This window comes from Lupinus angustifolius, chromosome LG19 (genome assembly GCF_001865875.1).
Source record: "Lupinus angustifolius cultivar Tanjil chromosome LG19, LupAngTanjil_v1.0, whole genome shotgun sequence".
NCBI classification, from domain to species: Eukaryota; Viridiplantae; Streptophyta; class Magnoliopsida; order Fabales; family Fabaceae; genus Lupinus; species Lupinus angustifolius.
Window position 1 is genome coordinate 13,366,615 of NC_032027.1, and position 21,245 is coordinate 13,387,859.

General features: G+C 35.5%; 2 protein-coding genes across 4 annotated transcripts; one reads left to right on the forward strand and one right to left on the reverse strand.

The window, feature by feature from the left end:
* On the forward strand, nt 486–3,579 carry LOC109333823 (alkaline ceramidase 3-like). Its single transcript, XM_019569400.1, has 3 exons — nt 486–578; nt 1,515–1,828; nt 2,869–3,579. The coding sequence occupies exons 2-3, from the start codon at nt 1,575–1,577 to the stop codon at nt 3,380–3,382; spliced, it is 768 nt and encodes a 255-aa protein (XP_019424945.1). The 5' UTR covers nt 486–578; nt 1,515–1,574; the 3' UTR covers nt 3,383–3,579.
* On the reverse strand, nt 12,009–20,946 carry LOC109334592 (transcription initiation factor IIF subunit alpha). 3 transcript variants are annotated; one of them, XM_019570442.1, is made up of 11 exons: nt 20,841–20,939; nt 20,572–20,758; nt 19,856–20,014; nt 18,580–18,725; nt 18,065–18,432; nt 16,765–16,880; nt 14,644–14,796; nt 14,130–14,342; nt 13,481–13,702; nt 12,218–12,324; nt 12,009–12,180 (listed from the first exon to the last, which is right to left on the reverse strand). In XM_019570442.1, exons 2-10 carry the CDS (start codon nt 20,743–20,745, stop codon nt 12,229–12,231), a joined length of 1,647 nt encoding a protein of 548 aa, XP_019425987.1. In that variant the 5' UTR covers nt 20,746–20,758; nt 20,841–20,939; the 3' UTR covers nt 12,009–12,180; nt 12,218–12,228. The 3 variants fall into 3 exon arrangements, with proteins under 3 accessions (XP_019425987.1, XP_019425986.1, XP_019425985.1); XM_019570441.1 differs by having other exon boundaries at nt 12,009–12,324; nt 20,572–20,752; nt 20,841–20,946; XM_019570440.1 differs by having other exon boundaries at nt 12,009–12,324.

Here is a 21,245-nt window from a genome sequence, read left to right on the forward strand (position 1 = left end):
ATTGCTATTTGGAATCTTGCCAATTTAGTAATTACCTACCATTCAAAGTTATTGTTTGACACCAAAGCAAATGGATAAACTTATCCAAGAGTGTTAATATCAACTTATCTATATTTTGATAAACACTTATCTAGGGTTTTTTCAACTATTTTGTTAGTTTTATTTCAGCCATTTTTTATTGATACAATCTACCCAAATCTTATAAATTCTTTAAATTTTGTTAATATCAACTTTTAAAATCCAAACATTAGGATCTTAATTATAAAGATATATTTAAAAATCCAAAAAAAAAAATCATTTATAGTCCTTCAAATTTTCATGGACTATAATTTACCTTGCTCTTAAAAAAATAACCTACAACAGAAATATTTTTTAAGGAGTAAAATTGATACACTGAGAAATTTTAAGAAATCTTTTACTCCTAAAATAATTGCTTTTATTTTGAAATAAAGAAATAATAATAAGAGTTTTTGGAGTGGTTGCGTCGTGTGAGGAAGAGATTCTGAGGCTCATGCCTCTCCCAATATTTGTATTAGAGACAGAGCAATAGAACCCATCTCAGCCACAATGAGATCTACGTACTTTTTCACAACCCTCTTCTTTCTTTATTTTTACCCTTTTCATTGCTTTATATATATAATTTGTTTTTTCCAATAAAGTTAAATATGCGTTTCGTTTTTTTGGCATGAACTCATATGAATATTGTTTATAATGCTATAAATTTTTGTTTTTTAACTTGCCCTTTTGTTTAATGGGAAGGAAAAACGGTTCAGATTGGATATTCTTTGCAAACTTGGTAGAATTGTAGTGCTGTGTATGATAAAGTTTGATTATTTATCACTGATTGTTTGATTTTCTGATTAATGCTTTTTTATTGATTCTAATCTCTGCATGATCTATTTTTTTTCTTTCTGAAGGTACAAGGAATATGTTTATCTCTGCTATCATGTTTTTGAAGACATATTACATTGCTTTTTGTGAAGGTGTTATTTTATAGGAAGAATATTGTTGCTTTTGTATTGAGGCAATGATGTCATTATGTTGTTGTGTGGTAATGTAGATTAACTTCTATTTGTTGCATGTGTGTTAGGGTGTACTGGACATGCACAATTCATTGTAATGTTTGTGACTTATGGAATTTGATTATTGTTGGTTAAATTTGAATTTCATCAATTGATAGATTCCAGTTTCTATTGGAAGGTTTTTTGTGAGTTTTTCTATCTTGCATGTTACCTTTGCTATTCCTGTAAGGCACTGACCCAAAATTAGATCCTTATGGAATCTTTATTGATGGTTCCAAGTCATTGTTAACTTGCATTTGGAACTAGAGTTGATTGACAATTTTCTGTGTTGTTTTCATGTTATGTTGATCGAGTACATCTATCAAGCTTTCCTTATGCATTAACATGTTGATGTACATGAACTATGAGTGCTTATTGGCTAAATTGTTTCTATCCTTATAAATAGTTTATGTGATTAATTTTGTTCTGGCAATGTTGGTACATGATTTGCAGGAATTTGTGATCTCTTCAGCTTTGAGTACAGATAAACAAATCATCAGGCTGTAGAGGAGAATGGCAGAAACAATCTCTAGCTCCTGGGGTCCAGTGACCTCAACTACAGAGTGTTGCGAACAAAATTATGTATATTCTTCCTATATTGCGGAGTTTTATAACACAATATCCAACATTCCAACCATTATTTTGGCTTTCGTTGGTCTTATAAATGCTTTAAGACAACGGTTTGAGAAAAGGTTTAATGTGCTTCATGTATCAAATATGGCACTTGCCATTGGAAGCATGTTGTATCATGCTACACTGCAAAGTGTGTAAGTATTGATCTCTATCATTTTTTGCAGTAACTTTAAAAATTTAGGGTTGGTTGCTTTCATATTAATACTTAGTCACTTCGCATTATACAAAAATGAGTATTAGTTACTTACCTTCTTCGCTTGCAAAGGTAAGACTACATATATATACTATCCCCAAAACCCACTAGGTGGGAGCCTCGTGCACTACCTGACCCTTTTTTTATTTGAACGATTAAGATGTTTGCAAGGGCTACATAATACACTAGCTTCATATTGGATCAGTTGTTTTTCATATTTTTCACTAATGTTCTATCTTATGCCATTAAGAGGTATGTTGTGATACAGGCAAGCCACTACATTTGAATTAGAGGGCTAATATGTGTATCATTGCATCCTTTTTACCCTCCGTTTTCTGTATTTCCTTGTTGGACAAGACTTTTAAACTTTTATTTTTCACATGGAGAGAGAATATGCTTCTCAACACTGTTAGGAAGAGATCAATTGAATTTTGTGTATAAAATAACTGATGAATATTTATGTTGAGTGTTGATTGTTGATTGTTGAACAATTCTGGTACTAAGAGCTAGTTGCAATCATTAAAAGTGCAATTTCTTTGTTATATGCATAGCATTACATTCTGGGACAGTAGCATGCATAATTAGTTTCAGTGTTCATCGTGGATGTAAAAAGATTTGAAGTTGATAACAAATTTCTATTGGGTTGGAACTCAGAAGATACTATACATGCTAGTGGGATTTATGAAGTCCACATTTTGTTTACGGTTTAAATGAGTGTAATGTGGTGATACATGATCCTTAATGGAATGGGCACCTATAGTAATACTAATTTACTTATATAGGGCCCAAAGAATGGTAGTTGTGATAAATGCATGACTTCTCATGTAGAATTAATCTTCTTAAGTAACCACTTTCTTCTTCTGTTAAAGTTGCTTGTCGTGTGTTCATACAAGAATGTATAGTTTCGTTGTTAAGCTTGTTGATGTATATCTATTTGTTTTGGACAACTATTTATTCTCCAGTTTTTGTACTTTAAATTAGGCAACAGCAGAGCGATGAAACTCCTATGGTATGGGAGATGTTGCTATACGTGTACATCCTCCACTCTCCGGATTGGCATTACCGTAGTACAATGCCCATCTTCCTATTTTTCTATGGAGCTGCTTTTGCTGCCATGCATTCAGTGTTCCAGATGGCTATTGGCTTCAAAGTGCATTATATTATTCTCTGTCTCCTCTGCACTCCAAGAATGTACAAGTATTACATTTATACTGAAGACGTGTTGGCCAAGTGGCTCGCAAAGCTATATGTAATCACTCTTGTATTAGGAAGTTTGTTTTGGTTAGGCGATCGGCTTTTTTGCAAGGAGATATCTCGTTGGCCGATTAATCCACAGGGTCATGCTTTCTGGCATCTCTTCACGGGTTTCAAATCCTATTTTGGCAACACGTTCTTGATGTTTTGCCGTGCACAACAGCATGGGTGGTCCCCAAAAGTTGCCCTTTTAATGGGTGTTTTGCCCTATGTGAAGATCGAGAAACCAAAAAGCCATTGAAGAGAAAATAATAGTAGATGGCAGTTTCTGTGAATGATACATTTTGAAAAATAGTTGTTAGTAATCATGTTCTATTAGTTTTTTGTTTTTCTGTTTTAGTCTGGCTTAACATGATGATTGATTATATACATATTTTGTTGTAGAAGTAGGACATGTACCATACTATAGTTTGAGTATATTACTATTCTTTATTTGTGTCGCCCTATGCGTTTGGAAAGCTAGTGGAAAAAATGTTTTATGCATTCATATTTCATTTGCAGCCGAGTAATAATAGCTTTTATAAGATTTGATTAGTAGCTTATTTTGCGTCTAATTAAAAGCTTTGGTAAAGTACCGAGCATATATTGATTAATGTTTTTGCTAATCTGAATAAGCCTATATAAAAATGTACAATCTGCTTTGTGATGGAAGAGTTAATCATGTTATTGTAACCAGTAACAACCTGAACTTTTCTGCGTACCCTTGGTTGTACACTTGATCTTGTTGGAAACTATATACAAAAACATTGATAACAATAATAATCTTCCATCTGTTGAAGTTCATTGTTGGTATGTTCTACAAAATTTTAATTTTTATTACCTCCGTTTAGATTTAGAGAAATATTGTTCAATTCTTTCTTTCTCTATTTGCATGGGTTAGTCTCTCGGCCATAAGAAATAACATAGTTGGCAACATGTGATAGTAGAAACAGAATGGTTCATCCATACTCACTAATTTTTAGTGCCTACTTTTTATATTTAGCCGCAAAAAACTAACTGAAGAGGCCCAATATACAAACATAAAAGTAAATGGGTTGCATTTAAACTGTTAAAGAGGGGAAGTTAGAGAGGGAGAGGTGATAGACTAAATGAACTTAATAATAAAAGGCCAGAGTTCCTCCTAAATGGATGACATATTATATTGTCTAGAGAACCTTCTATTTTAATTTTCCTTTTAAGAAATTACCTTTCAATCAAGATGTTGCCAAGTGTAGGGCTAACATCATAATTAGGATTTGCTTATTGTATTTAAGTTGAATGGCTTTCCTTTGATGACATATGAAAAATATCTAGAGCATTGTTCAATCTATCTTGTTTACTCAATTTGCAGAATTATTAACACTCATTGGTAAAAACTCTCTATCAATTTGGTGCTTTCATCTTCCTCATGCCTTCTAAAAACTCTTCTCAACCTCTTGATGATCCTTTAAGCAACATTATACAGAAACTATCTTCTATGGAGCTCCATTTTGTTGCTATAGAGGAACTTATGCAACAAACCATGAACACTAGACATGAAAAGCTACAATCTGTCATTTTAGATCTAAAATCGTAGATCCAACCTAAACCACCTCCTTCCCCACCCCCTGCTTTCTCTGACTAGTCATTCTCCACCTCCACTCACTCTTTTACCTCCAATCCATACCCTAATCTCAAACCCCCAAAGTTAAATCTCCACTCATTTGATGGATCTGAATCATTGGACTGGATTTTTCAGGTAGAACAATTCTTCCAACTGTACCAGATTACTCATACAAAATGTATGGAGTTAATGCATTTTTCCATGATAAGAGAAACACTCAGTTGATATAAATGGATGTTCCAAAATCAGCAGCTCACAACCTGAGATGATTTTACTAGAGACTTACAACAACGTTTTGGTCCATCAACTTATGATAACCACCAAGCAGAGTTGTTCAAACTGAGACAATTTACCATCGTTACTGATTCCCAAAGGCGTTTTGAAAAGCTTTCTAACAAAGTGGTATGTCTTCCTCCAGAAATGATGTTAAATTGTTTTATTTCTGGTCTTAAGGTTGAAATTCGTAGGGATTTAGCCATTTTACACCCTCATTCAATTAGTCATGCTATGGGTTTAGCTAAGTTGGTTGAGAGTAAAATAAATGATGAAAAATTAGTGGCACTTTTTCCAAGACCCACTAATCAGCACACCGTTTCATCTTCCACTAGACTTGTCTCTACACCACAAAATAAATTGGCCATTAAACGTTTAACTACAACCCAGATGCATGAACGTAGAGCCCCCAGGGTCTTTGTTATCATTGTGATGAGAAATATGTTTTTGGTCACACATGTCAACCTAAGCAATTTTTTTTGTTTGTGACTCATGATAACCCTACTAAGTTGTGCAATCTACAACCAATCTTGGAAACATAAGCGGACACTTCTCCTATTATAACAGTAAAAAATTCCCTACCGGAGAACCTTGAAGAATTTGTTCATTTTCAACTCTTTGCTCAGGCCCTCAAAGACAATCCTTCACCTAGAACACTCAAATTTCAGAGTCTTATTCATGGTCAACCAGTTTATGTGTTGATTGACACATACAATTCTCATAATGTTATACAACCAAAGGTAGCCTAGTTCCTCAGATTGGAGATTTATCCCACTCGTCACTTTCCAGTAATGGTGGGAAACAGTGACCATATTTATTGCATAGGAGCGTGCAAAGAAACCCCACTACAATTGCAACAACAACTTGTCTTTGTACCCTTCTATTTGCTACCTATCCGAGGGGCATATTTGGTCTTAGGTATTTGGTGGTTACAAACATTTGGATCCATTACCTCTGACTTTGTTATATTTTCAATGTCATTTCACTATGACAACAAATCCATTACCTTCATAGGCCAAACTTCCTAACCACCAAACATAGCTTCCCTAAACCAATTAAACAAACTTTCCCTAACTGACTCTATTGCATAAATGTTTTGTATTTCCTTCCCATAACCAAATCCCACTACTACTACAACATTACCTAACCCCACTCTACCAACTAACCCTCCATACCAGAAATCCAAACTATCCTAGACTCCTTTACCCACATATTCAACCCACCCAAAGGACTACCACCCTCCTGACCACACGATCACCACATTACCCTACTGCCCAACTCTCAACCTGTTAATGTTAAATCCTATAGATACCCACACCACCAAAAAGATGCCATGACCAAACTATTATCTAACATGTTGCATGAAGGGATTGTCATCCCAAGTACAAGTCCTTTTTATTCTTCGGTGTTGTTGGTGAGAAAGAAAGATGGAATATGGTGGTTCTTTGTCGATTATCATAGCTTCAATGCTATCACAATAAATGACCGTTTTCCGATTCCCACTATTGATGAACTTCTCGATGAAGTCAAAACCAACTCAATCTTTTCAAAAATTGATTTGCGATCTAGGTATCAGAAGATACGCACAAGAGTGCTTTCCGGACTTTCGATGGCGATTATGAATTCTTGGCAATGCCTTTTGGGCTTACAAATGCCCCATCTACATATTAGTCCGTAATGAATGACCTACTAAGACCTTATTTATGCAAGTTTGTGCTGGTATTTTTTGATGATATTTTGGTTTATAGCCCCACGTTAACAGATCATATTAGTCACCTTCAATTAATTTTACTCCTGCTATCTGATCATCAATTTTATGCTAAAATGTCTAAGTGTATTTTTGGTGTGAAATCGGTGGGCATACTTGGGCCATATTTTGTCAGCCAAGGAGGTTCAACCTGACCTGACAAAATCCAAGCCATTGTTGAATGGCTCATTCCATGCTCTTTGACATTGTTACGTAGATTCTTGGGCCTGATTGGATTCTATCATCGTTTCAATCGAAACTATGCCTTTCACGCCGCTCCACTCACAGATTTATTAAAATAGTCAAAGTTTACATGGTCATCTATGACACTAGATGCATTTAAACAAATGAAACATAAAATGACACGAAGCCTAGTATTAGTGCTTCCAGACTTCAATGTTGTCTTCGATGTTGAGACGGATGCGTCTGCATTAGCTATTGGAGTAGTGTTGTCACAAAATGGGCATCCAGTAGCCTTCTTCAACAAGAAACTGTCGACTCAAATGCAAGATACCTCTGCTTATGTTCGAGAACTATTTTCTATTACGCAATCAGTAATGAAATGGTGTCAATATCTACTGGGCATATATTTTCGCATATTTACAGACCAACAAAGTTTGAAACACATTATAACTCAGACTTTTCAAACCACAGAACAACGATGGGCAACCAAATTACAAGGATTTCACTATGAGATATTTTACAAACCTAAGCGAGAAAATAGAGTTGTTGATGCTCTATCTCGGTGTCAGTCACCAGAATCGATCCTAGTGTCGTTGAGCTCTCTGGTCCCATCAGTTTTGAATCAGCTTGCTTAGTTTTATACCACAACAAAGGGCAAACAATTAGTGGAAAAACTTCTGAAATCTTTTGCAGAGATTTATCATGAAAAAAATGGGTTGTTATACTACAAAACACGGCTATATATACCTGTTGATATTGGGTTACGAGCCATATTGCTTTCTGAATATCACTCAACCCCGACGGTTGGGCATTCGGGCCTCAAACCGACCATGGTCAAACTGAAAACTTCCTTCTTTTGGCCTGGGCAATACAAAGAAACAAAGAACTTCATTAAGCATTGTTTTATATGTGAATAGAACAAATATGTGCCCTCAAAACAACAAGGAAAACTTCAACCATTACTTGTGCCTCAACAAGTTTGGGAAGACATCTCCATGGGTTTCAGTACTTCCCTTCCTCCATCATTTGGACACACGGTGATATGGGTTATGGTGGATAAATTGACCAAATACAGCCACTTTGTAGCACTACCGAGCCGTTTTACTGCAATACAGATAGCCAATCGCTTCACTGCTGAGATCTTTCGCCTTCATGGTATTCCCATAACTATTGTGTCAGATTGAGATAAATCATTCCGGAGTAGTTTCTGGAAAGAATTTTTTCGCCTACAAGGAACAAAACTTTGCTTTAGTACCGCTTATCATCCAGAATCGGACGGACAAACTAAAGTGGTAAATAGAGGATTAGAGGCTTACCTGTGGTGTTTCACAAGTGACCATCCAAAAAAGTGGTTCACATTCTTGTCTCTGACTGAGCATTGGTACAATAGATTATACATTTGGTTATACCTCTAAGCATTCATCTACGACCATGACCACATTCCAAGCTCTATATGGATGACATCCTCCAACTATAATAGATTATACATTTGGCTGAAGTTCAGAGCAAGAACTAAATGTCTCCCTGCATGAGAGACATTTATTAATCACCCAACTAATACATAATTTGTATAAAACCCAACAAAGGATGAAAGCTTAGAGCAATAAACACAGAAGTGACCATGTTTTCGCCATCGGTTATTGGGTTTGGCTGAAACTTCAACCGTACCGCCAACACACCGTGTCAAGGAGGGAAGCCAAAAGTTGAGTAAACGTTTTTTTGGGCCTAACCAGATACTCAGTCGTTTAGGCATAGTGGCGTATGAGCTTCCACTATCGGAAGGGTCTCAAGTTCACCCGATTTTTCATGTTTCCAAGCTTAAACCTTTTTGGGAAACTCCTCTTGTGAATAAGGATTCCCAGCCTTTGATAAATTCAGAGGAAGGAAACACTGGTAAAAAAAATTAGAAAGGGAGGAAAAGAGATAAGACAGAGCAAAACACACTCTACAAAAGAAAATACACACAATGAACTGATGATTTCCACTTTAAAACTCAATCACCAAGTTATGGGGGACACATCAGCTAACAAAGGCACCATCGTAATTCTACGGATTTCAAATCCAATTACTGAAGCAAAACATGCTGCACTGGGGTCTAAAAAGCTCATTAATGGGAATAACAAAGAGACTTTCACGGTTCCCTTGGTACACCCTACACAAAGGTGGAATAAATTACCACATGAAAATTCAAACGACATCACTGAGTAGGCGACACGCGTCCCACGCGTGATACAAAGCAAACGACCACCTGCACCCATATTTAATTTCCCTACTGTCGCTGGCCTCACGTCTCCCAATGTCACAGTAACACGCGGTCGTCACACTGCGAAAGGGTCATCAAGTCAACAACCCTTACCTCTTACCTCTGCACGAAAATCTGTTTCCCTCATTCAGCAAGTACCACCTGGGATCTCCTATCCACAAGAATCTACTTCACGGAATTTCAAAATCTCCTCCTTATCCAGCCAACTAGGCTCCACGGGTCCTCCACGTAAGAACACAGATCCCATTTCATCTCCAATAAAGTCAACCGAATTGGGCCTCAACCTTGAGGACAAGGTTGTTCTTCATGGGAAGAATATTGATAGGCTAAATGAGCTTAATAATAAAAGGTCCAGAGTTCCGACTAAATGGATGGCAGATTATATTGTCTAGAACCTTCTATTTTAATTTTCCTTTTAAGAAATTACCTTTCAATCCAGATGTTGCCAAGTGTAGGGCTAATACCATAATTATGATTTTCTTATTGTATTTAAGTTGAATGACTTTCCTTTGATGATATATGAAAATATCTAGAGCATACTCAATCTCTTTTATTTTTTCTAATTTATAGAATTATTAACACTCATTCGTAGAAACCTCTATCAAGAGGGTATGCATTTTACATCCATACTCACTAGATTGGACCACCAACAAACCATTGTTTTGTTCATTTATCGTTGAAAATCCCTTACCATCTACACACCTGAATTAAGTGAACATAAAATTTTCCTTTTATCCCATTATTTAATTTACATGATCATTTACTGTTGTGTTGATGTTTTTTTCTTTGGTGCAAGTTATAATAAAGGAGGGAAGAATTTAATTTCAATATATAAATATTGATTTCTCCTCTTCATTCTAATCCGAGGAAATGTGTTACTCCTTATAATATTATATTTCAAGAATCATGATATAATTGACAGAAAATGTCATTGGCTAGAAACACTCTCTTTTCAGTACTCGTTTTTCCAGGTTAATAGAAAAAGGAATTTCATGAGTATTTGAAAAGGGACAATTCTCGTAGCAGCATACCATTTTTATTTTATTTTCACCATTCTTCTAAAAATTGAGTGTTCTTAAAAATTAAAATTGCTTTCTTTACAAAAAATAATATAATAGGAACTTCTTGCACCCACTGTTATCTTTTACTAAAAGAAATAGAATGAATTGATGTGATGTAGTAAATCTGGCCCCTCGCTTAGGGGATCACATCTTTTGTATTAAGATGTGTACCACTTTTTATATTCTATTTTTATTTTTATTGGTCAAAAATATAAATTTAATATATATTTAATTTATGTTTTATCTTTCTGATCAATAAAAAATAAAAGTACATGCAGTGGAGTGATATAAACTTTGAGTTTGATATCATGTGTTAGAGAAATGAAATAATTGTATGCATCATGTCTTCTTTCAATTCTGAAAATAATATCAGGATTTTGTGGGAATGTGTCACGTACCAAAAAAACGTGCAGAGTTCACATAGTCTATGGCACAAGGATTAATCAGTTAGCTGAAAAGCAGAGAAGAATATGAGTCATGTGATGTGAGGAACCCTATCTAGATGTACTAGGAGGGTTTGCATCCCATTCCTCTTGAGAGGGAAGGGATTAGGTACTTCCTGAGCATGAGTCTGAGAACTGTAAGAATGGTCTCAAGCTACATTTAGAGATTCTGCACAAGCTGCACCCATCACTACTAATTCTTCTACTTCAACACTTGAGGCTGCTAAGCACACTACACTTCTGGCTGGTCTCATTCCAGTTATAACACAATTCTCATATTCACCTATTGTTCTGGGTCACCTTGCTTATTGACTCAACTCTATAACTTAGGAGAGTAATTAGTTCTCTACTTTGGAAATTACAAGAATTTTCAAAAGGTTATGTTTGGGAGTTAGGAGGGAAATGAAAAAAGATGCATCAAAGGGAAAGGATGAGGAGGAAGGGAAGAAGAAAGAAGACATCTATCTATCTTATTTGGCAGTATGAAATTTAGATGAGAAACAAGTAAAATAATAATAATGTACATTTAAAAATGTAATTAATAACAAAAAATAGACAATAATGTAATACATAATTTTACTAAAAATATTTAGTTATTTTGACATTTTATCTCAAAAAAACCTTGAGGGAACTATAAAAAGATAGACAAGTAGAGAGAGTTTTAGAGGGCTTGAGAAATCATTCATCTCTCTTTCATCCAACTCCCAAACAAAGGGGACGATTTTCAAATCAGTTTCTCCCTTCTCCTCCAAAACACGTTCCCTAACAAAGCCTAAAAGAAACTTTTGGACTTCAGATACGATACTGATGGAAGCACATCTATTGTCCCACTTTTTGTGTTAATCCATGTATTGGAATGGATTATTGGTCAGAAAAATATTTAACAAATAACAATTTTAATATAAATAATTTTTTTTTCAACTAATCAAAATTAATGGTACATAGAGTAACACAAAAAGTGAGACAACAGATATGCTCCCCATATTGATATCCAACAAATATTTTTATTTGTAGTGAGATATATACCAAGTTTAGTTTATGATGGAGGTTTATCTTGTTCTATAAATATATCTACAATCTTGCCCATATTACAACTGTTTGTAAATGTAAGATTTTAATTTGTGAAATTGCAATTACTAATTCAACTATCAGTAGCTAGTTTGTTTACTAATCCATTGCTTCCTCATATTAATAAAGTACACTGGTTAAACAGTACTTCTGAAGATCATAACTTATCTCACACGAGTCACAATGCATTTTGAAATGCAGATAAACTATAATAAGATTAAGATCTATGAGTGTCATCTATAATAACTTGTAAACAAGCAATGACACGAAAAATGTATGTAATGATATGTATAAGTACTAATATTCTTACACATTTAACTTGTAAAAGCTGGAACTTATAATCTCCATATTCACTCCCATTTGTGAACTATGAAGTCAAGTTTTTCAAGGAGTTTAAAAAACAGGAGTCGCACACTGAATGGTGATTAAGGTCGTCCATATCAACCAGTCACTGAAATATTACATTCTCACCTACTATCTCTCAGGATGACATAACCGGATCCATTAGTAGTTTTCTGTATCTTAGAGATTCTCTTCAGTATCTCTGCAAACGCTTTCTTATCCTGCACATAGCAAAGTTTAAATACAAACTCATGAGGCTATCTGGTCACAACTTTTAACCACCAGTCCAACCGGATCACTTAAAAATTGTGAGGAAATAATCATGCCAACAAAAAATACATATATATATATATATATATATGAAGGAAGTGACTCATGTGAAAACAATTGTTATTGTGAGAAATGAGAAGAATTAATATGGATCATTGGATCTGATAAAGATAAATGCACATGACTTCTTTAAGTGATTATTCGACTACTAACTTTTAATCATAACCATCCATATATGGTTGTATGACCCAAATTTATTGTTCTCTTTTTTATGAGAACTATTCTCTCTTGAGTCACTTCTTCTATCTATATATATATTAGACAAGCCTACTGTAACTTCAGAGATAAAGGTCTTCCAATTCCCAAATTTCCAGAAAAAGATTAAAGGCAAACTGAGTAGTGGGAACAAGCACCACATCACCTAGCAGCAAGTATCATACAATGCATTGCTTTGCTCACCCACTGTTGGTCTTGGTACAAGGGCTAATATTTGAAGGTCCAACCTGAAATTTTGACTAGAAGTTCGAAATTTTAAGAGTGACCCTGTTTTTGAAAATCAGACCGGTCCACTGGTTTTAATTTTCGCTGAGGTTTCACATATTGAGGTTCTATGGTTTTTCAATCAGAACCAGAATCTGGCCTAAAGGACGGGTTGGTTACACTGGTTGGTATAGTCTGGTTTTTAAAACTGGTTTCAACTCTGGCAGCGCAAGACATAAAACTATTATCTTTAAATGCCATTTATCTTAATACTTGGTTGCCTCATGTTAAGAAAATGTTCAGATAAACATTCTTACTTTTCACCATAATATTGTTTAATTAGGTGGCATCATTCTAATTTGACATAAATTAGCCACAAATCAGTCTTAAGAATATTAAATGTTAGCTTCCTAAAAAATAGATGTATGAAATAAGAAATTAAACCATAAAATTTGAGCTAATTATACTTCTTCAGAAGATCAAAATTTAACCAACTGTTGATTAAGAATGAGCCAGGGACTGGGGGAGGGGGGAATAAGAAAAAGCAGGTGTTACACATGATGAAACATAATATGACTGGCATACACATATTGGTTATAAGAATGGTAAAGCAAAATAAGAGCTTACCTCTGAAGATCTGAGTCTTGCCTTAAATTTAGCTACAAGATCCTGTGTGGTCACTGGAGTCTTTTGCCTTAAAACAGCCCTAATTTCTTCCTCGCTCACAGGTCCAGAAGCTGTGGTGGAAGAACCAGCTTTTGATGGTGGAGTTGCTGAAGGTGTACCTTTTGGAGGTGCATTACTTTTAGATGCAGACCCATTTACATCTTTGACAGATGATTTTGATTCCTGACTCAATAGGACAATGATGAATTTCAATAACGGTTATAGGAAAACCTGCTGGAATAGCTTTTAAAATTAAGCTCATTTTGTAACAAAAGAGAACTTATTTGACAATAGAAGCTTTTCAAAGATCTCTTATAATAAGCAGAAGCCATATCAAGTTCGGATGCATCAAAAGAAATGTGATTTCGAGTTAATTCCGGGTCTTTTTTGTCCAAATCTTCTCAAAAGAGCTTCACAAATCACAGTTAAGAATTCTCGACATTGCAATAAAACTTCCCAAAAGTAAGCTAAAGACCAATTCAATAGTTCGATTCTGAATATTTAGAAAATTATCGAAGCAGCCAAGATTTCATGAAAAGGCAAAGTACAGTAATAATTATAATAGAGGGTCTCTCATTTTTAAGCAAGCTCACAAAAAGCAATGACTTACATTTTCTGTCTTCACTTTCTTCGGTAGTGCACTATTAGATGGTTTTGCTTCCTCGTTCAATTTTCTTTTCCCCTTCGAAGACTTTGAAGTAGGTGTTCCGCGAGCAGGACCTGTTGCTGGGGGTTTTGAAGGGTTGTTGTCAACAGGTTCTTCCTTAGGCTCCTTCTGTTTTTTTGTAGCAATCACAGGAAGAACACCAACCTCATCATCCACCTGGACAAAAAGAATAAATAATCAAGCAGCACTAATGGATGTAGAATGCTGAACTCTAAGTTCAACCATGTGCAAGGTTTCATAGTATTCCAATGAAATTAAACCAATCTGCCATTCCTCATAAATCACAGAAAATGCAAAAGCTATCAGTTCCTCACCACAAAGGGGTTGCAGTTTGCACTAAGCTGTGCTTATCTTTCATCTTTTTATGGAGTGCAATGAACAGCAAACATTTATAGCACATCTATAAAACAAATTTAAAGATGGATGAGTGAAAATATAGAAGGAACATAACCCATACATCATCGTCATCACCATCATCGCCATCATCTTCATCATCCTCTGCATCAGATTCATTTAGACCACCAGATCGCCCAAGAAGTTTCTTCAGCTCTTTCCCAGATTTACTCAGACCTCCCCCCTCTTCATTGTTTTCATCCTCCTCCTCCTCATCCTGTAATTACAATTAAAAGAATAATTAAAGAATATCTGAATCCATACCATAATAGAAGCTAAATAAGAAAATAGTCCCCATCTGCTCCATTTTATATTATATCTAAAAGTTCAACAAAAGAGGGTGAGCCTCACTGCAATGGTAAAGTTGATTGCCTTGTGACCTGAAGGTCATGGGTTCAAATCTTGGAAACAACCTCTTCGCTTCCGAGAATAAGGCTGGGTACATCTACCCTTCTCAGATCCCACTACGTGAGTGAAAGCCTCATGCATTGAGCTGCCATTTTTATCTAAAAGTTCAACAAAATTAATTACATCAAGGAGTTGGACGACCTTGTTTTACTAGAATCAGAAGGTATTTTGGCATCAACAGAAGCTACTATTCAAGGAAGGACAGTAACCGAGTGGCAAGTTCTTTGGAGTTAGGAGATTTTCAAACTTATGGAAGAAGTGACCTGGGAATAAGAGAGCAACATAGAGGCCAACTCCCTAGCTTCTGCTTTGAGGACAAGGAAATAACTGAACGAGGTCGCATTGTACTAAGGCCACTGATTATACTAAGGCCAGGTCCAAGGCCTCTAAACTCTACTGCATAGACCTGGGCATAGCTAGAGTGTGAAAGGTGGGAATTGGTGAGTTAAGTTAGTTATGGAGAGGGAAGGAGCAAGGTGCACTTGAGGTAAGGAAATTAGTTGGGGAAGAGAAAACTGGAATCTGATTAAAGGGAGTAGCATCACGTAGGAAATCACCATGTCATATTTTTCTTCGTTTTTTTTGTCTTAAGCATGATTGACAAGATCATGACTTAACGCATGGGATCAGTCGGTCTTATGCGTCTGGAGAGTTGTGCAAGTCGTGAGGCAGCTGAAGTCGTGGAATTCATCAAGACCTGAAATCGCGGGGCAGCACATGGAATCTCAGTGATTCCGGTGATCCTGCACTGATTTATGAACTGGTTTGTGTTTTCTGAGCTAATTTATGAACTGGTTTGTGTTTTATGAGCTGATTTATGAACTACAATGAATTGTAATGAAGGTGGTTTTGTTGGTGATGCAAATTGATTTGTTTAGAATTGTACCATAGCTATGGCGAGGAAGATGTTAATAGATGGCGAAGCTGAATTGTGGAAATTAGGTGAAGAGGTAGAGACGAATCTTTATTTAACTTGTTTGTTGTTAGGTGCAGACGCGGTAACTTTTGTGCCGCTTGATTTTCAGCAAATTATGGAGTTTAGGTAGCATCTAACATTATGATGTTTTTTCTTCTGTCAGGCACCTGCTTGTTTATTTTATTTTATTAATATCTGAAGTTTGAGCTTTTCTCAATTTTAATTTTTTTTGTTGACCTCAATTTTTCATTAATGACTGTAGAGGCACTTTAGTAATACAGGGCTAACTGATTAGTATAGGTTTATATATATGTTGGATCTAATGTGCAGGACAAATATTGTATGTTGGTAAAAGTTGGATCTAAGTTTACCCCATATTTCTTAATAGTAACTTAACCAGAATTAGATGAAAGAATTTATTGGTATGATTATACTAGTTTTTTTTTGTACTACCAAGGGTATCCCCTCACCTTTTTGGGCAAAGAACTAATCTCTTTCGGGGTTCATGGTTTCCCCTTCCAATAAGTATCGCTGCCAAGAATCAAACGCTTGACCTTGGGGATCCAGTGGGGTCTTACACCACTGGAACAACGCCTTGTTGGTCAATTGAGATGATTTAAAAGTTCATGCTACCAACTTGCATCTATTTTACATGTTTACCTACCCTTACCGACCTTAGGTAAGATATTGATCTTGTCAACCATGGTCTTAAGGCTTGGGCTAGGAGTTTCTCCTTGCTGGGAGCTTCTGTCCTGATTTTACCGTATTTCCTTCATAGTTTCTCTGTAATTCAGTCTTCTTTCCAGAGATAGGAACTTAGTTCTATCAACAACAGAACTATTAGTGGAGATGGAAACAAACCTGTTTGATTTCAGGAGGAGCAGGAATTTCAGGAGCCAAATCTTCCCTTTCCTCAGGATCATTTCCAACAGCTTCATCATCATCAGTGAAAATCTCTTCATGCTCCCAGTCATCACCTGTAACAGATGTATATGTATACTTAGAAGAAAAATAAGCATAAATTAATTTAAGAGTAACTAAATTTTCAATAAGATAAAACAATTAGCTCATGCATTCATGCCTTACAAAGACCATTTATTAGTGTTTTCAAGTTTCAATTCATGCCCAGTTAAGATTGAACATCACAACAGAAAGTGGTCACTCTTTGCAAAGTATTCCGATGAGACCATATGATCATATAGACCCATAAACTCAACAGACAAATAAAATCAAAACAATGTTAGATTCTAGATGACATAACTCATGGGCTACCCCTGTTGTGCGGCCATTAATTCACGAATTGGCTTTCAAGTACAGATTTGGGAACAATCCATGCACCGGCATGTCATAACCGTGGCTTCATCTTTACACGGAATTATGGGATCACATCTTAAGAAATATCACAGGGGGAAAGCGAGACAGTTGCGCTAATGTGCAAATTGATGTTTTCTTGACACGAGGCAGCCAAGTGTCAGAAGTCTATCAATGATCAGTCTATTACTGCTTAGCAAGCTGTTAAGTCAGTCAACTTTCAAAAAAGATGTTCTCATTTAATATTAAGTTAATAATTTTCATACTCTTTTATTTTATTCTTCAACTTCTTATGATTAGTATTAATATAAAATTCATACAAAATGTGCATTATTAAACACATTGAAGATGCGCCTGCACTATAATATTTTTTAATTTGAAACTCCACCAAATCACACAAGTGCAGTAGATTTGTGGCTACTAGTATTAACAAGCTGCATGAGTTCAACAATTCAATTACCAGCTGCATCCAAGTCCAAAGTAAATACTTTACATCTGAATATATTAAGCTTATATTTAATTTGGGGAAGCATTCAATTTGAATTCTACTTTTACTCTCTAAGCTATATCCTCCGTTAGGTAAGCAAATACATGACAATGAAGTAATCAGGTTAGACACTGGAAAAGATACATAATGTATCTGGCAAAAAATCTTTTCCTATCAAAACCAATATTTTATGCTACATATCCAAAATCAGCAGTAGTGTTGTAGTTCTATTCTGATTAATTATGAAAATGCAATTACGCACAAACAAGACTACACAGCATGAAAATAACCAGAAACATAATGAGGACATTGCTACCATTTTCATCAGAAAATATAATGAACAAACAAGACAAAGATACCCACCCTTCTCAATATCATCATCATCTAGATCAAGATCCCCTCCCCTTAGACCTTCTTCATCATCATCACCATCTCTTTTATTAAGTCCAAGCCTATTCGTCCTTCCTGCTTCATCGTCTTCATCCTCCTCCCCTTTATCTGAGACATGGCCTTCATCATCCTCACCGGTTTTTTTACGGCTTCTGCCTCCACCTGTGTTGGTTTCCTTGTCCTCCAACCTCACATGTTCGCCGAAAGCAGCAGGCCCGTTATTTGCTGCTTTCATCATCCATCTTTGATATCCATCTGCAGTTTTCTTTCTATTCTTCATCTTCTCTTCTGCTTCTTCCAGAGTCAATTGCTTATATTGTGCAACCTTGTTGAAGTTGTACCTAAAAGACAAACATGCCAGATCAGAGACCAGCCTACTGTCTTTGGCTAGTAATAAAAATAGAAAATTACCAAACAAAAGAAGAACAAGCAAAAATTACGGGAAAATTCTCACAGACAAACACAATCCATAACATTAACAAGCATACCAAGAACCAGCAGGAATGGCAAAAAACTCCTTCTTTTCCATCATCAGAAGGTAATATGTAGCTGATTGTGAACCTTCTAGATGACCCTGGTACTGGGATTGACCTGTTTCATCCTCCAAGAGCCAAGGCTTATTCTTGTACTTCTCCTATGTAACAACAAGAATTATATATAAAAAAGAAAACCATATGTTCTATTACAAATTACAATCCAGTCTATCTCTGGCTTAAGGTAAAAGAAGGATAAATTTAAGGGAGTAAACTTTTCTAAAAGCTTAAATGCTTGGTAAAGAAATAAAGAAAGAGTAAATTCTATAGGAATAACATTTCTACACTTTTAGGGATTAAATTTTAATCCGTTAGGACAATCTTTCACCGTAAACTAAACCCACATCTCAACCATCCTCCCTATCGATATCAACATCAACTCTATGTGCCACTTTCAACTCCTTCACCCCATCAGCAACTAATTGTAGCATCCAATTCCTCAATCCTTCCCACATGCTCTCCAATCTCTGGGTCACTCCCCTAGTGGTCCTCAACAGCTCCCTCACCTTCAACCCATGTCTTCCCATTTCCTCCACTGCGTCACATATTGGTGTCAATCAGATGATCAGATATTAGCTGATGAACACCAGAGATGACACCGGGGATCTAGCAAGTCTAAAACAGTCTCATTCAAGAGGGGGAAGAGGTTGACGAAGTTATCATCATAGAGACGAGTTAAGACAGGTTCAGGACGAGCAGGCAGATATCGGGTGCAAAGAGAATGGAATTGGGAATGGAAAGGTATTGTGTTGAGAGAAAAATGAAAATCCAAGATTTTTTTCTTCCATTTTTCAAGTATAAAAGTTATTTGTTATGAACATCGTTAATTTTTAACGGATAAGAAGTTTTGCCCCCTTAATATTTATTCCATGAAAAGAATTTACCTCAAAATTTACTCTGGTGAAACTTAATTATATACCAAATGCATACTCATTGGCAATTATTTACTTCAAGACAAAATACAGAACCATTGTTTCACATCCACAACAATAATCTATTTGGAATCTCAAACTTTGAAGTTGACGTTAGCAGTTAGCTTTTGGGAAACATGACGTGTTGCACATTTATTAGCATAACAAAACAATATGCCAAATATTACAAATTTACAACTCTATGATGATCATTTTCCTGTCAGAAAAATGGTACTTAAGCACTCATTTTAAATTAATGAAATGAAATGCAGCCATAAAGAAGATGCTCAATAATGCAACAACACAGATAGATTCAATACCCGCAAAGACTCAGTAACTTGTCGCCCATGCAGTCCATCCTTCTGCAGCGACCACTTGTTTTCAGCACTTTTCTTCTTTGAAAAATCAGGTAAGCCACTGATGAATCTTCCAATAAAGTAGTTCTTGTCATTGCTAGTACTTGCACGAACATTATATTCCTGTCACAATCACAAACATACCATTAACCTTTTGCATGCTAGGAACAACGATAACCCTAAACTAGTTCCGAAAAGAAACAAACTAGACGAAAACTAATTCCATTGAAATCTTTAAACGCCAAATATATCACTATCTATGTAGATAGATATGGGTATGACGACTACCAGTAGTACGGATGCTGGTACAAGGTGCAGACAATTTTCTGAAAACTAGGTATAGATATGACACAATATATTCTATAGAGACAAACATATACCATAAGAAAAAAAATCATTTTCCATAATGTTTAACAGCAAGATTTCAACACAATTCTATAATATTTCAAACCAGCAAAATATATAGAATGAACATGATTTCAGCGAGAGTGAAATAGTAGTTTGTTTCATTTAATACAAACCGATGACTTTATAGTTGAATGACGGTGTGCGATCATGATCAAACAACTTATCAAAGCGGAATAATAAAGATAAAATTCCAATCGGCAAAATCAATCAATAGTAGAAAGAAATGAAGCGGCAATAAACAAAGGGAACATATAGAGAAAAAGAAACCAAACTCGAATCAAGCGAGTGATAGTAGCATCACAAACAACGCATTTGGCACGGTTTTCCGCCATGGTTTTGCCGCATGTTAAGCACAGAGTCATGTGCTTGCAATTACTTCCGTAGAGATCAGCCGTTGAACCACAACCACCGCACGACGGTTTTAAAATCAGCTCCGTCGTCGCCATGATTAATCTGCGTCTAAACAAAAACAACAACAATAAGCAAAGGCTTTTCAGAAAATCAAAGAATGAAAAAACGGAGAAATTTTAGGGTTCCGTACATTAGATTTGAGTTGAATCGGAGTTTCGGTGTTAGCTTTGTCGCAGAATTCCAACACAATGCCCACTCTGCCTTTCTCTTCTAAGATATACCAAAACGGACCAAACTATGGTTAGTTATATCTAGTTTCTTCTTTAATTTTTATTTTTATTTTTTAGTCGACCTATTTTCAGTGTTTTTTGTTTTTTGAAAAATTGGAAAATTCGAATTATTTCTCTAGAATCGAAATATAGCTAAATTAGTTTTTATGGTCTTTTTATAACATTTCTTTTGGATACTTTACCCTTAACACACATTTCTTATTTCTTAGGGCTACTTAGTTTGGATTTATACCATTTTCATAATCAAATTTGTGAACAATAAAAATTTTGAGAGGCAGAATGTGTCTTCATTCTTTTGTTATATT